We start from the raw sequence: 14,889 nt of genomic DNA on the forward strand, positions 1-14,889 counted from the left end.
CACAATGACAAAGGCAAAAAAACTGTTTTTTATCAATGTTTGCAAATGTATTAAAAACAGAAATACCTTATTTACATAAGTATTCAGACCCTTTGCTATGAGACTCGAAAATTATGTTCAGGTGCATCCTGTTTCCATTGATCATCCTTGAGATGTTTCTACAACTTGATTGGAGTCCACCTGTGGTAAATGAAATTGATTGGACATGATTTGGAAAGGCACACAACTGTCTACATAAGGTCACACAGTTGACCGCGCATGTCAGAGCAAAATATAAGCCATGAGGTCGAAGGAATTGTTCGTAGAGCTCCGAGACAGGATTGTGCCAAGGCACAGATCTGGGGAAGGGTACCAAAAGATGTCTGCAGCGTTGAAGGTCCCAAAGAACACAGTGGCCTACATCATTCTTAAATGGAAGAAGTTTGGGAACACCAAGACTCTTCCTAGAGCTGGCCGCCCAGCCAAACTGAGCAATCGGGGAAGAAGGGCCTTGGTCAGGGAGGTGACCAAGAACCCGATGATCACTCTGACAGAACACCAGGTTTCCTCTGTGGAGATGGGAGAACCTTCCAGAAGGACAACCATCTCTGCAGCACTCCACCAATCAGACCTTTATGGTAGGTTGGCCAGATGGAAGCCACTTCTCAGTTAAAGGCACATGATAGCCCACTTGGACTTTGCCAAAATGCACCTAAAGGCTCTCAGACAATGAGAAAAAAGATTCACTAGTCTGATGAAACCAAGATTTAACTCTTTGGCCTGAATGCCAAGTGTCAGGTCTGGTGGAAACCTGGTACCATCCCTACAGTGAAGCATGGTGGTGGCAGCATCATGCTGTGGGGATGTTTTTCAGCGGCAGGGACTGGGGGTCTAGTCAAGATCGAGGAAAAGATGAACGGAGCAAAGTACAGAGAGATCCTTGTTGAAACCTGCTCCAGAGCGCTTAGGACCTCAGACTGGTGCGAAGGTTCACCTTCCAACAGGACAACGACCCTAAGCACACACTCAAGATAACGCAGGAGTGGCTTCGGGACAAGTCTCTGAATGAGTAGCCCAATCAGAACCCAGACTTGAACCTGAACAAACATCTCTGGAAAGACCTGAAAATAGCTGTGCAGTGACGCTCCCCATCCAAACTGACAGACCTTGAGAGGATCTGCAGAGAGGAATGGGAGAAACTCCCCAAATTCAAGTGTGCCAAGCTTCTAGCGTCATACCCAAGAAGACTTGAGGCTGTAATTGCTGCCAAAGGAGCTTCAACAAAGTATTGAGTAAATGGTCTGAATACTTATGTAATGTGATATTTCAGTTTTTTATTTGTAATAATTTTGCTAAAATTTCTATAAACCTGTTTTATCTTTCTCATTCTGGGGTAGTGTGTGTTGATTGATCTGGGGGGAAACAATTTAATTAACTTTAGAATAAGGCTGTAATGTAACAAAATGTGGAAAAAGTCAAGGGGTCTGAATACTTTTCGAATGCAGTGTATGTGTTGCTGCTGTTGAACAAGTGGTGTTAAGTACAGGTCTCTTGAGCAGGCCTCATTCTGTAGAAGGGACTGTAGAGCAAACAGTTTGTAGTAATCATGGTCGAATTACCGACCGAGGGGGCCCCATTGATTTTGTTAGTCCCTCTCACTCAGATATCATATTAAAAACTGCAAACATTTCTCTCCACCCTATGGCAAAGTGTGTAGAATTGCAGGAAACTAGCTATAAAACTGCACATTTTTCTCTCCACCCACGGGAAAAATGTGTGGATTTGAAGCAAACTTTCTTTAAACTGCAACCTTGTCTCTACGCCCCATGGCAAAATGTGTAGAGTTGCAGGAAATTACCTCCAAAACCTACATTTTTTCTCTCCACTGTCAAGAGGGGAGACCTAAAATGTTGTGCTCGCAAGGTGGGGGAAACAATGTATAGCTTAGGGCCCCCAAAAGGATAGGGCCGGCTCTGACTACATGTGTGGGTATGGATGTGGGTATGCAGACCTCTGAGCCACTGAGGCACCCTGTGATGATTTTTTTCTTGTGGCCTCCACCCCCATCAAAGTTGCCAATTCCTGATTTATACAATTGGTAGCCTATGGTAGCCTATAATTACTGTTGAACGAAATTTGTGGAGATGGTAGGTTGGAAAATATACCATTTATGCATTCTTTACACACTTCAATGGGGCAGAAGGCCATGTGTTGTCATGATTCTGGATGGCCAGGTAGCTACAGTAGCAACAATGACACGAAGCTGTTGTGTGGGGAATCGTAGGTGGATCATTTAAGCAAGTTTTATGGACTTGATTTTGTGTATTTTTTGTTGGTGTTATTTGCTAATATGCCCCCAAATAATTGCTACCCAGCTAACCAACAACTGTAACAATGTATTTGAGAGACAACAAGAGAATCCCAGTGAAAAGAGGGGAAACCGGCCAGGCAGAGACAGCAAGGGCGGTTTGTTGCTCCTGCCTTTCCGTTCACCTTCACACCCCTGGGCCAGACTACACTTAATCATAGGACCTACTGAAGAGATATGTCTTCAGTAAAGACTTAAAGGTTGAGACTGAGTCTGCGTCTGCGTCTCTCACATGGGTAGGCAGACTATTCCATAAAAATGGAGCTCTATAGGAGAAAGCCCTGCCTCCAGCTGTTTGCTTAGAAATTCTAGGAACAATTAGGAGGCCCGCGTCTTTTGACCGTAGCGTACGTGTAGGTATGTACGGCAGGACCAAATCGGAAAGATAGGTAGGAGCAAGCCCATGTAATGCTTTGTAGGTTAGCAGTAAAACCTTGAAATCAGCCCTTGCCTTAACAGGAAGCCAGTGTAGGTAGGCTAGCATTGGAGTAATATGATCAAATGTTTTGGTTAACCTGTTAGGGCTAGGGGGCAGTATTGACACGGCTGGATAAAAAACGTACCCGATTTCATCTGGTTACTACTCCTGCCCAATAACTAGAATATGCATATAATTATTGGCTTTGGATAGAAAACACCCTAAAGTTTCTAAAACTGTTTGAATGGTGTCTGTGAGTATAACAGAACTCCTATGGCAGGCCAAAACCTGAGAAGATTTCAAGCAGGAAGTGGCCTGTCTGAGAAGTAGTGTTTCATCTTGGCTCTTTTTATTGAAGACTCAGGATCTGTGCAATAACGTGACACTTCCTACGGCTTCCATAGGGTCTCAGAGCCCAGGAAAAAGTTGAACGATATCGAGGCAGACTCTGGCTGAAACACTTTATCGCTTTTGGCAAGTGGCCACTCAGAGTACTATGGGCTTAGGCGCGTGCCCGCTTCGACCGAATGCTTTCTTTTCCTTTGTCTGTTTATCTAAACGCAGATTCCCGGTCGGAATATTATCGCTTTTTTATGAGAAAAATGGCATAAAAATTGATTTTAAACAGCAGTTGACATGCTTCGAAGTACGGTAATGGAATATTTAGAATTCTTTTGTCACAAATTGCGCAATGCTCGCCACCCTTATTTACCCTTTAGGATAGTGTCTAGAACGCACGAACAAAACGCCGCTGTTTGGATATAACGATGGATTATTTTGGACCAAACCAACATTTGTTATTGAAGTAGAAGTCCTGGGAGTGCATTCTGACGAAGACAACAAAGGTAATAACATTTTTCTTATAGTAAATCTGACTTTGATGAGTGCTAAACTTGCTGGGTGTCTAAATAGCTAGCCCTGTGATGCCGGGCTATCTACTGAGAATATTGCAAAATGTGCTTTCACCGAAAAGCTATTTTAAAATCGGACATATCGAGTGCATAGAGGAGTTCTGTATCTATAATTCTTAAAATAATTGTTATGCTTTTTGTGAACGTTTATCGTGAGTAATTTAGTAAATTCACCGGCAGTGTTCGGTGGGAATGCTAGTCACATGCTAGTCACATGCTAATGTAAAAAGCTGTTTTTTGATATATTATGTCTCAGACACAGGCTTCTAGCGAGGGCAATTTTGGGGCTTCACCATGTTTCATTGAAATGTACAGCTGTGTGTCATCCGCATAGCAGTGAAATTTAACATTATGTTTTCGAATGACATCCCCAAGAGGTAAAATATATAGTGAAAACAATAGTGGTCCTAAAACGGAACCTTGAGGAACACCGAAATTTACAGTTGATTTGTCAGAGGACAAACCATTCACAGAGACAAACTGATATCTTTCCGACAGATAAGACCTAAACCAGGCCAGAACTTGTCCATGTAGACCAATTTGGGTTTCCAATCTCTCCAAAAGAATGTGGTGATCGATGGTATCAAAAGCAGCACTAAGATCTAGGAGCACGAGGACAGACGCAGAAGCTCGGTCTGACGTCATTAAAAGGTCATTTACCACCTTCACAAGTGCAGTCTCAGTGCTATGATGGGGTCTAAAACCAGACTGAAGCGTTTTGTGTACATTGTTTGTCTTCAGGAAGGCAGTGAGTTGCTGCGCAACAGCTTTTTCTAAAAATGTTGAGAGGAATGGAAGATTCGATATAGGCCGATAGTTTTTTATAATTTCTGGGTCAAGATTTGGCTTTTTCACGAGAGGCTTTATTACTGCCACTTTTAGTGAGTTTGGTACACATCCGGTGGATAGAGAGCCGTTTATTATGTTCAACATAGGAGGGCCAAGCACAGAAAGCAGCTCTTTCAGTAGTTTAGTTGGAATAGGGTCCAGTATGCAGCTTGAAGGTTTAGAGGCCATGATTATTTTCATCATTGTGTCAAGAGATATAGTACTAAAACACTTTAGTGTCTCCCTTGATCCTAGGTCCTGGCAGGGTTGTGCAGACTCAGGACAACGGAGCTTTGGAGGAATACGCAGATTTAAAGAGGAGTCCGTAATTTGCTTTCTAATGATCATGATCTTTTCCTCAAAGAAGTTCATGAATTCATCACTGCTGAAGTGAGAGCCATCCTCTCCTGGGGAATGCTGCTTTTTAGTTAACTTTGCGACAGTATCAAAATGACATTTCGGATTGTTCTTATTTTCCTCAATTAAGTTGGAAAAATAGGATGATCGAGCAGCAGTGAGGGCTCTTCGATACTGCACGGTACTGTCTTTCCAAGCTAGTCGGAAGACTTCCAGTTTGGTGTGGCGCCATTTCCGTTCCAATTTTCTGGAAGCTTGCTTCAGAGCTCGTGTGTTTTCTGTATACCAGGGAGCTTCTTATGACAAATGTTTTTAGGTTTTAGGGGTGCAACTGCATCTAGGGTATTGCGCAAGGTTAAATTGAGTTCCTCGGTTAGGTGGTTAACTGATTTTTGTCCTCTGACGTCCTTGGGTAGGCAGAGGGAGTCTGGAAGGGCATCAAGGAATCTTTGGGTTGTCTGAGAATTTATAGCACGACTTTCAATGCTTCTTGGTTCGGATCTGAGCAGATTATTTGCGAATGTAATAAAATGGTGGTCCGATAGTCCAGGATTCTGAGGAAAAACATTAAGATCCACAACATTTATTCCATGGGACAAAACTAGGTCCAGAGTATGACTGTGGCAGTGAGTAGGTCCAGAGACATGTTGGACAAAACCCACTGAGTCGATGATGGCTCCGAAAGCCTTTTGGAGTGGGTCTGTGGACTTTTCCATGTGAATATTAAAGTCACCAAAAATTGGAATATTATCTGCGATGACTACAAGGTCCGATAGGAATTCAGGGAACTCAGTGAGGAACGCTGCATATGGCCCAGGAGGCCTGTAAACAGTAGCTATAAAAAGTGATTGAGTAGGCTGCATAGATTTCATGACTAGAAGCTCAAAAGACGAAAACGTCGTTGTTGGTTTTTTTGGGGTAAATTTAAATTTGCTATCATAAATGTTAGCAACACCTCCGCCTTTGCGGGATGCGCGGGGGATATGGTCACTAGTGTAACCAGGGGGTGAGGCCTCATTTAACACAGTAAATTCATCAGGCTTAAGCCATGTTTCAGTCAGGCCAATCACATCAAGATTATGATCAGTGATTAGTTCATTGACTATAACTGCCTTTGAAGTGAGGGATCTAACATTAAGTAGTCCTATTTTGAGATGTGAGGTATCACAATCTCTTTCAATAATGGCAGGAATGGAGGAGGTCTTTATACTAGTGAGATTGCTAAAGCGAACACCGCCATTTTTAATTTTGCCCAACCTAGATCGAGGCACAGACACGGTCTCAATGGGGATAGCTGAGCTGACTACACTGACTGTGCTAGTGGCAGACTCCACTAAGCTGGCAGGCTGGCTAACAGCCTGCTGCCTGGCCTGCACCCTATTTCATTGTGGAGCTAGAGGAGTTAGAGCCCTGTCTATGTTCGTAGATAAGATGAGAGCACCCCTCCAGCTAGGATGGAGTCCGTCACTCCTCACAGGCCAGGCTTGGTCCTGTTTGTGGGTGAGTCCCAGAAAAAGGGCCAATTATCTACAAATTCTATCTTTTGGGAGGGGCAGAAAACAGTTTTCAACCAGCGATTGAGTTGTGATACTCTGCTGTAGAGCTCATTACTCCCCCTAACTGGGAGGGGGCCAGAGACAATTACTCGATGCCGACACATCTTTCTAGCTGATTTACACGCTGAAGCTATGTTGCGCTTGGCGACCTCTGACTGTTTCATCCTAACATCGTTGGTGCTGACGTGGATAACAATATCTCTATACTCTCTACACTCGCCAGCTTTAGCTTTAGCCAGCACCGTCTTTAGATTAGCCTTAACGTCGGTGGGATTCTCTGCCTCTACCCCTATTACGGGGGCTGAGTCACTGGCTTACTGGTGTTCTTCCATGCCGTCCCTGGGAGGGGTGCGTCACTTGAGTGGGTTGAGTCACTGACGTGGTCTTCCTGTCTGGGTTGGCGCCCCCCCTTGGGCTGTGCCGTGGCGGAGATCTTTGTGGGCTATACTCGGCCTTGTCCCGGGATGGTATGTTGGTGGTTGGAGATATCCCTCCAGTGGTGTGGAGGCTGTGCTTTGGCAAAGTGGGTGGGGTTATATCCTACCTGTTTGGCCCTGTCCGGGGGTTTCATCGGATGGGGCCACAGTGTCTCCTGACCCCTCCTGTCTCAGCATCCACTATTTATGCTGCAGTAGTTTATGTGTCTGGGGGCTAGGGTCAGTCTGTCACATCTGGAGTATTTCTCTTGTCTTTTCCGGTGTCCTGTGTGAATTTAAATATGCTCTCTCTAATTCTCTCTTTCTCTTTCTTTCTTTCTCTCTCTCGGAGGACCTGAGCCCTAGGACCATGCCTCAGGACTACCTGGCTTGATGACTCCTTGCTGTCCCCAGTTCACCTGGCCGTGCTGCTGCTCCAGTTCCAACTGTTCTGCCTGCAGCTATGGAACCCTGACCTGTTCACCGGACGTGCTACCTGTCCCAGACCTGTTGTCCCAGACCTGCTGGAACTCTGACCTATTCACCGGATGTGCTACCTGTCCCAGACCTGCTGTTTTCAACTCTCGAGAGACAGCAGGAGCGGTAGAGATACTCTCAAAGATCGGCTATGAAAAAGCCAACTGACACTTACTCTTGTGTTACTGACTTGTTGCACCCTCGACAACTACTATGATTATTATTATTTGACAATGCTGGTCATTTATGAACATTTGAACATGTAGGCCATGTGCTGTTATAATCTCCACCCGGCACAGCCAGAAGATGACTGGCCACCCCTCATAGCCTGGTTCCTCTCTAGGTTTCTTCCTAGGTTTTGGCCTTTCTAGGGAGTTTTTCCTAACCACCGTGCTTCTACACCTGCATTGCTTGCTGTTTGGGGTTTTAGGCTGGGTTTCTGTACAGCACTTTGTGATATCACCTGATGTAAGAAGGGCTATATAAATCAATTTGATTTGATTTGATTTCACAACAAGTGCTCAATGAGCAAATTTATTTATATTTTCAAACATTGGAGACTAAATATAGTTTACATGTTGTCAACAATCTAAGCCACCCCTGTTTGTTTTGCACCATAGCTGTACACGCATCTGTTTTGTTGCTAAACAACCAACCACTCTATAGCACACAACTTTTAAAAGCATGATGTACTTTTTTTCTTGATTCATTTCATTTGAGCTCTCTGGCTACCCCAAAATGAGAATTCTTAATTACATTTTGCCAACATTTTCTGCAGTGTATCAGTATTCTATTTACAGAAATATATTGGTTACAATCACACATACTACTAATATCCCCACCCACTTGTCAAATCAAAATGCAAAACTGAAAGGAAAGAGAAAGAAAAATAAATGTTTTGACCCCTCTACTTTTCAAAATCTTTGTCAGTCCTTTCCCATGGTGACAAAACAATCAATAAAAAAGTAAAATGACACATCCTTGAAAAACATTACCAAAGCTTGCTTCTATGTACAACTACAACATTTTCTTATTGAAGATATAAAACCACCAGATACATACAGTACCATCTGACACAGGGCTGTAAAATAAAGTATTTTCCAAAACTATTAAGTACAGAAGTTTGTTATTAAACAACATCTCTGTATTATCATAAAACATTCAAACTGGATTCAGCACGAGGAAACACCAAAATGATTAACTACAGTAGTTTCAGTTGAACAAAAGTCCCAGTATCAACATAAAACATTCAATCTGGATTCTGAAAATTATATAAGAATACATGGCTATATAGTACTGTATGCTATCCCCCACGTTTCTAGCGAAAATTTCTTTGTCACTCACCACCACCCATAATAGCCTTGACGTTAGAGTAAAGTGCAGTATCCGCATCTGTCTCTTCTGCTGGTTTACCGTTCTCTTTCTCCTAATCCTTCCCCATCATCACTACACCCCTCTCCTCCATCCTCTTTCTTTCTTTCTTTCTTTCTTTCTTTCTTTCTTTCTTTCTTTCTTTCTTTCTTTCTTTCTTTCTTTCTTTCTTTCTTTCTTTCTTTCTTTCTTTCTTTCTTTCTTTCTTTCTTTCTTCTTCTCTCGTTTGATTTTGGCGTACTCTGTGGTGATGGTCTTCTTCTCTGCCTCCTCAGGAGTCTTCTTCAGTTGGGAGTAGTTGATAGCGGCGTAGTGCACATCTTTTGGTTCTTCCCCTTTGGCAGAGTTTCCTGCAGCTCCACTGGTCTGGGGTCCTGTGTTTTCAGCTCCCTCCATCAGCACCACCTGTAGAGGGGTCTGTTTGCCCCGCACAGCCCGTCCTGCATCCGTCTATGGAGTAGATTACAGAAAGCACTGTGTTAGGAATCTTGTTAGCTTGGTGGTCCAAGATCTGTTTATGCTGTCAATGCTAACTGAATGTTGATAAAGCTGAATAAAGAAGGAAACTGGTACTGCACCTGTTGGTCTTCACATGCCACCATCTCCAGGTTCGTTAAAGGGCTTTTGGAGTCTGAGTCCTTTGGGATCCTCTCTTTGCATCTAGGGAAAATATTATAAATAGAATGTCTCAATAACTATATGTTAGAGGGATTAGCAAGCACCTCCATTACAACATGGTGCAAGGCATTGCAACTTTTGACAATATATCTGATACTCTTGATAGGAAATATGAATTTCTGAAGACAATCACCAACACTCATATAACACTAACTGTACTTCAGTAACAGAATGCATGTACCTTTTACATTTCCCTGTCAAACACAGGAAGATACAACAGATGGTGGCTGAGAAGGCTGCACCAATCGCAAATGCAGCAATCAGTGGTGGGTTCAACAGCATAGCCAAGATGTCTTTAGATACCTCCTCTATGAAGAGGACAAAGCATGTATGTTTTCAGAAGTGGCTCACAATACTTTGTATCCTTGGATTAAAAAAATAATATATATAACATATTTTCTCGCTCTAAGCATATAAATCCTCTATGCTGGATACACAATGGGTGGGATTGGGAAGCTGTTGCTCTCTAACAAAGTAACAACTTATATCTGTACCTCCTTGCTTTCCTTGGCTCTCTTTATGGGTGACTTGCAGCTTATCTCTCACTCTGCCCACTTCATTTATGCTGACACACTCCACAGTAGTGTTGGTGTGGTTTCTGACATGCATCCTGACGGTGGTGTTCACTGAGGACCTCAACACTGATTTAGTGAGGCAGTACTCCTCAGTGTTAAGCCAGCCTATGAGAGGTAAGGGAACCCCCTGACTGACACACACACAGGTCATGACCTTTGCCTGGATGACACACCCAGAAGCATTGAGAATCACAGGATGTTCTAACGAGAGACAGAGGGGGAAGATATGTCATGGACAATTTAAAGTAAACATGTTTCAAGCTATTTTCAGTCAGGTTTGTACAGTATTGTTTGTACTCACACATCACAGTGACAACAATGGAAGCTGTCAAAGTCCTGTTGAGGTGTTGAGCTTTACACACATACTCCCCAGCTTGTTCTCTTGTCATGTTAGAGATGGTGAGAGCGCCCAGTCCAGAGCTATTCTGTTCCAAAGCTGTTGTCCCATTCTTAATCCAGGTGATAGATCGTGGTGGTGCGTAGCTGTCAACAAAGCAAGTCAGATTCAGGGTATCACCCTCTCTCACTGTGTTACTACCAGAGATCTTGGGTTCCTTCACATCTTGAAAATAAAGTATATAATCAGTTAATCATGATCATGAAATATAACTGTTGAAGCACAACAAGATGTTGGGTTGTGCAAAGTAAGGTCAGATGATGTAGGCTACTTACGAGTCACATTCAAAGTCACTGTATCTTCAGTTGTGATGTTCCCTTTGAATGTCACTTGGCACGTGACCTTGGTGGTGTGGTGCTCAACTGAAGGTGTAAAGGTGAAAGTTGAGAAGTGGGTTGTTGTGACGCTGGTGAGATCCTCTCTCTTTTGTATAGTGGTGTTGTCTCTGAGCTCAGTGATGTTGTCTCCTGTCCCTCTCCATGTCCATGTGATGTTAGGAGGAGTTCCAGAGCAGATCCCTGGGGCGTGCAGGTCAGAGTAGCTGGTTCTCCCTCTGTCAGAGGAGGAGTCAACACTGAGGGCTTCTGGGTCAGAGCAGGAGACAGGAAATAGAAACACAGTCTGAGGCCTAAATTCAATCAGGATCGTGGAAGATCAGCACAACAGCGTGATTTACATTTAGAGACAATGTTCCCGTATTCATGGTAAATGCACATGTCGGCTCAATAGGAATTTACCTTTACATTTAAGTCACGCAATAACATGGATTTTGTATCCATGTCGAAACCTGCAGAAACATATACTCATATAAAGTATGAAATCAAAGAGCCGGTTTAGAAAAAGAAACCCTTTGAAATGGGAGACTTGGGAAATCTTGGGCTTTGTAAATTGGATCTACGTATGTTGCAGTCAGTGTACATGATTAATTACACTAAAGTAATACTCATGTCACTGTAACTAACAGTAATAGTAATGCTGTACCTTTCACTGCAATTTTCATTTTCTCTCGGGATGTACATTTATTTCTATTTCCAGTGTTCAATGTTCCGGACAGTCTTAGTTGATAGTCTCCAGCATCAGTCTTAGTGATGTCGTTGATGATCATACTGCAGTTCTTCTTTGTCAGGTCTGTCTCCAGTAGGGACACTCGCCTTCTATAACCCTCCTGAGCTTTACATGCATTTTTTGAGTGGAAAATTGTGTCCATTTCGACTTTAATAGAACATTGTGCATCAGGGCATTTAAACCATATTGCTATGCGAGGAATGAAGTCATCAGGGTGAGTGAACGAACATGGAATAACAGCACATAGTCCAGTCTGTGGTGTTATCTCTGCTGGACTGAAGGCAATGTTGTATGCTGCTGCAGGGGCCTCATCTGCTGAAGGGAAATGAATACAGTCATGAGTAATACAAGAAGTGCTGATACTACTTCACTTCTTCGTAAAAAATTCTTACGAGATAGTATCTGTTGGGATGTATTCCATGTGTGTATTAAAACCTCTTACATCTAGATGTTCCGCTAGCGGAACGCCGCTCCAATATCCAATGATAGGTCGTGACGCGAATTACAAACTCCTCAAAAATCCTAAAACTTCCATTTTTCAAACATATGACTATTTTACACCATTTTAAAGACAAGACTCTCCTTTATCTAACCACATTGTCCGATTTCATAAAGGCTTTACAACGAAAGCAAAACATTAGATTATGTCAGGAGAGTACCCAGCCAGAAGTAATCACACACCCATTTTTCAAGCTAGCATATAATGTCACAAAAACCAAAACCACAGCTAAATGCAGCACTAACCTTTGATGATCTTCATCAGATGACACTCCTAGGACATTATGTTATACAATACATGCATGTTTTGTTCAATAGAGTTCATATTTATATCAAAAACCAGCTTTTTACATTAGCATGTGACGTTCAGAACTAGCATACCCACCGAAACTTCCAGTGAATTTACTAAATTACGTACGATAAACGTTCACAAAAAACATAACAATTATTTTAAGAATTATAGATACAGAACTCCTTTATGCAATCGCTATGTCAGATTTTAAAATAGCTTTTCGGTGAAAGCACATTTTGCAATATTCTGAGTAGATAGCCCGGCCATCATGGCTAGCTATTTTGACACCCACCAAGTTTGGCACTCACCAAACTCAGATTTACTATAAGAAAAATTTGATTACCTTTGCTGTTCTTCGTCAGAATGCACTCCCAGGACATCTACTTCAACACCCAATGTTGTTTTGGTTCCAAATAATCCATAGTTATATCCAAATAGCTGCGTTTGTTCTTGCGTTCAAGACACTATCCGAAGGGTGACGTGCCGGCGAGTATCGTGACAAAAGAATTCAAAATATTCCATTACCGTACTTCGAAGCATGTCAAACGCTGTTTAAAATCAATTTTTATGCGATTTTTCGCGTAAAATAGCGATAATATTCCGACCGGAGACGTTGTTTTCGTTCAAACACTGAAAATGTAAAATGGACTCTTCACATGCACGCACAAGCCCATGTCATTGTTTTCAGATCGACCACTTTCCAAATGCGCTACTGTTTTTCGCTCAGGGACTGCAGAGTCATCATTCCCCATTCTGACGCCTTCTGAGAGCCTATGGAAGCCTTAGAAAATGTCACGTTACAGCAGAGATCCTCTATTTTCCATAAAGAGGCTATAGAAGGACAAGAAACGGTCAGAGAGGGCACTTCCTGTATGGAATCTTCTCAGGTTTTGGCCTGCCATATGAGTTCTGTTATACTCACAGACACCATTCAAACAGTTTTAGAAACTTTAGGGTGTTTTCTATCCACATCTACTAATTATATGCATATTCTAGTTTCTGGGCAGGAGTAATAACCAGATTAAATAGGGTACGTTTTTTATCCGGCAGTGAAAATACTGCCCCCTATCCTAAACAGGTTAACAATAGTAGTGATAAAAGGGACCTTACTTTTGCACGTGGCTCACTCTGTCAGAGAGAGAAGTAGAGCTGCTCAGATGAGGACCCACATCCTTCCTCTACTGCCTTGATGAGTCAATCACAGCACCGGGGTCTCTCTCCTCTTTCTCCTCTTTCTCTAATGGTCACTATCTCTGTCTGTGTCTACTGGTCTGGAGCACAAGACAAATGTGAAATAGAATATGTAATGGTGTTGTATTAATAACAACATATAGCAATACACATATTAATATTTCATTACACCTTTATGAGTGCTACAGTGGCATTCATAACAACCTTCTTAGCACTTTTATTCAATTAAGATGTATTTTGCTGTAATGCCTAGAGAGAAAGTCAAAGAAACATTTATGGTAACAGTTCATATGAATGCCTTTTTCTCAATTGCTCATGAATATATTTAACTGCATTCATAAATATGTATTCCTATGCTATTTAAAGCCTTATGAAGCAATGTGTTGTAATTCCATAAATGAATAATATTACCATTATATTACATAGCCATAATCAAGTTTTAACAGTCCTTCAATGTAACGAGTCAAAAATATTTAATGGTTTAATAGCTTGTCTGTTGATCCATGCAGAGAATAAGACTGAATCAGCACATTACCTCTCTCTGTGTGCTCTCTCTTCCTGTTGACTGTGAGCCCTGTGTGAGTGTCTGATGGGTGTGAACTGTCACTTCATGTCCCCTGTCTGTTACTCCACCCTCTAACCTGGTGCTGCATCCAGGACGTCCCTCTGTACTGTATAGCACCCAGCCATACTGTACTGTATGTAGACCATAATCAACCCAAACACATCAACCAACCCATCAAACCCCACCAATCCACACCTATCAACCAACCTTGATCAACATTGCAATCCTCTTGCCTTGTATATTCAGATGAAGCTTTATTTCACTATAAGAACATTTCTTGAAGATTTCTATTAGAAAATGTGTACATATTTCAAGATTGGCTGTTTGTAACATGTGCATGTGAATTATATGGAGCATGCCTTGCATTGGATAGAGATACGCTGGCAATAGTCTCACTGTTTTTGATGCCCTCTGTGGTCTGAGAAATGAAGCCCTGTACCCAATATGAAAGATCTGCTGTAAAAAGGGTACTGCCATATTCTGTAGTAACTCACATAGTAACTATAGTAAGTATAGTGTGCTAAATGCACTTATTATGGGCGACAGGTAGCTTAGCAGTTAAGAGTGTTGGGCCAATAACCGAAAGTTTACTGGTTTGAATCTAAGGGGCCGGCAAAGGGTAAGAATATGCAGGGTAGGGTTAAATGCATAAGGCACATTTCGGTTGAATGCGTTCAGCTGTGCAACTGACTAGGTAATCCCTTTATTATCAACATTAGAGGCTAATGGGTTGTATTCAATATATTTTTGTGATGGTTTTATACCACAATCTTTCACGTAAAAATACATATCAGACCCACTTTGGAAGAGTGATGATTCCTCTTTCACCGTTACATTATGTTGACCTAATAACAAGAAGACATGGTATTAATGCAACTGATCACAGCCTGAAATGGAAGAAATTGGTGACAACAATGCCTGATACTTTATCAATAATATGTAAACTG

The 14,889-nt window shown here is 42.1% G+C and overlaps 1 protein-coding gene across 3 annotated transcripts; it reads right to left on the minus strand.

Annotated features, from left to right (window-relative positions):
* Positions 1-7,811: 7,811 nt before the first annotated feature.
* On the minus strand, positions 7,812-13,961 carry LOC106605191 (putative uncharacterized protein DDB_G0271982). 3 transcript variants are annotated; one of them, XM_045718397.1, is made up of 9 exons: positions 13,913-13,948; positions 13,297-13,457; positions 11,313-11,711; positions 10,607-10,915; positions 10,236-10,417; positions 9,854-10,135; positions 9,541-9,667; positions 9,260-9,341; positions 7,812-9,131 (listed from the first exon to the last, which is right to left on the minus strand). In XM_045718397.1, the coding sequence occupies exons 6-9, from the start codon at positions 10,083-10,085 to the stop codon at positions 8,757-8,759; spliced, it is 816 nt and encodes a 271-aa protein (XP_045574353.1). In that variant the 5' UTR covers positions 10,086-10,135; positions 10,236-10,417; positions 10,607-10,915; positions 11,313-11,711; positions 13,297-13,457; positions 13,913-13,948; the 3' UTR covers positions 7,812-8,756. The 3 variants fall into 3 exon arrangements, 2 of the variants coding, with proteins under 2 accessions (XP_045574353.1, XP_045574352.1); XM_045718396.1 differs by having other exon boundaries at positions 10,236-10,496; XR_006769910.1 differs by having other exon boundaries at positions 9,854-10,496; positions 11,313-11,708; positions 13,913-13,961.
* Positions 13,962-14,889: the final 928 nt, after the last annotated feature.

The sequence above is a fragment of the Salmo salar genome, chromosome ssa05 (genome assembly GCF_905237065.1).
Source record: "Salmo salar chromosome ssa05, Ssal_v3.1, whole genome shotgun sequence".
NCBI classification, from domain to species: Eukaryota; Metazoa; Chordata; class Actinopteri; order Salmoniformes; family Salmonidae; genus Salmo; species Salmo salar.

Coding starts and splice junctions, on each gene's coding strand:
- LOC106605191 (XM_045718397.1), bottom strand. CDS start 10,085: ATGACCTGTGTGTGTGTCAGTCAGGGGGTTCCCTTACCTCTCATAGGC. Junction 9,668..9,853: donor GAGCCAAGGAAAGCAAGGAG/GTACAGATATAA, acceptor TCCTCTTCATAG/AGGAGGTATCTAAAGACATC. Junction 9,132..9,259: donor TGGCATGTGAAGACCAACAG/GTGCAGTACCAG, acceptor TCTACTCCATAG/ACGGATGCAGGACGGGCTGT.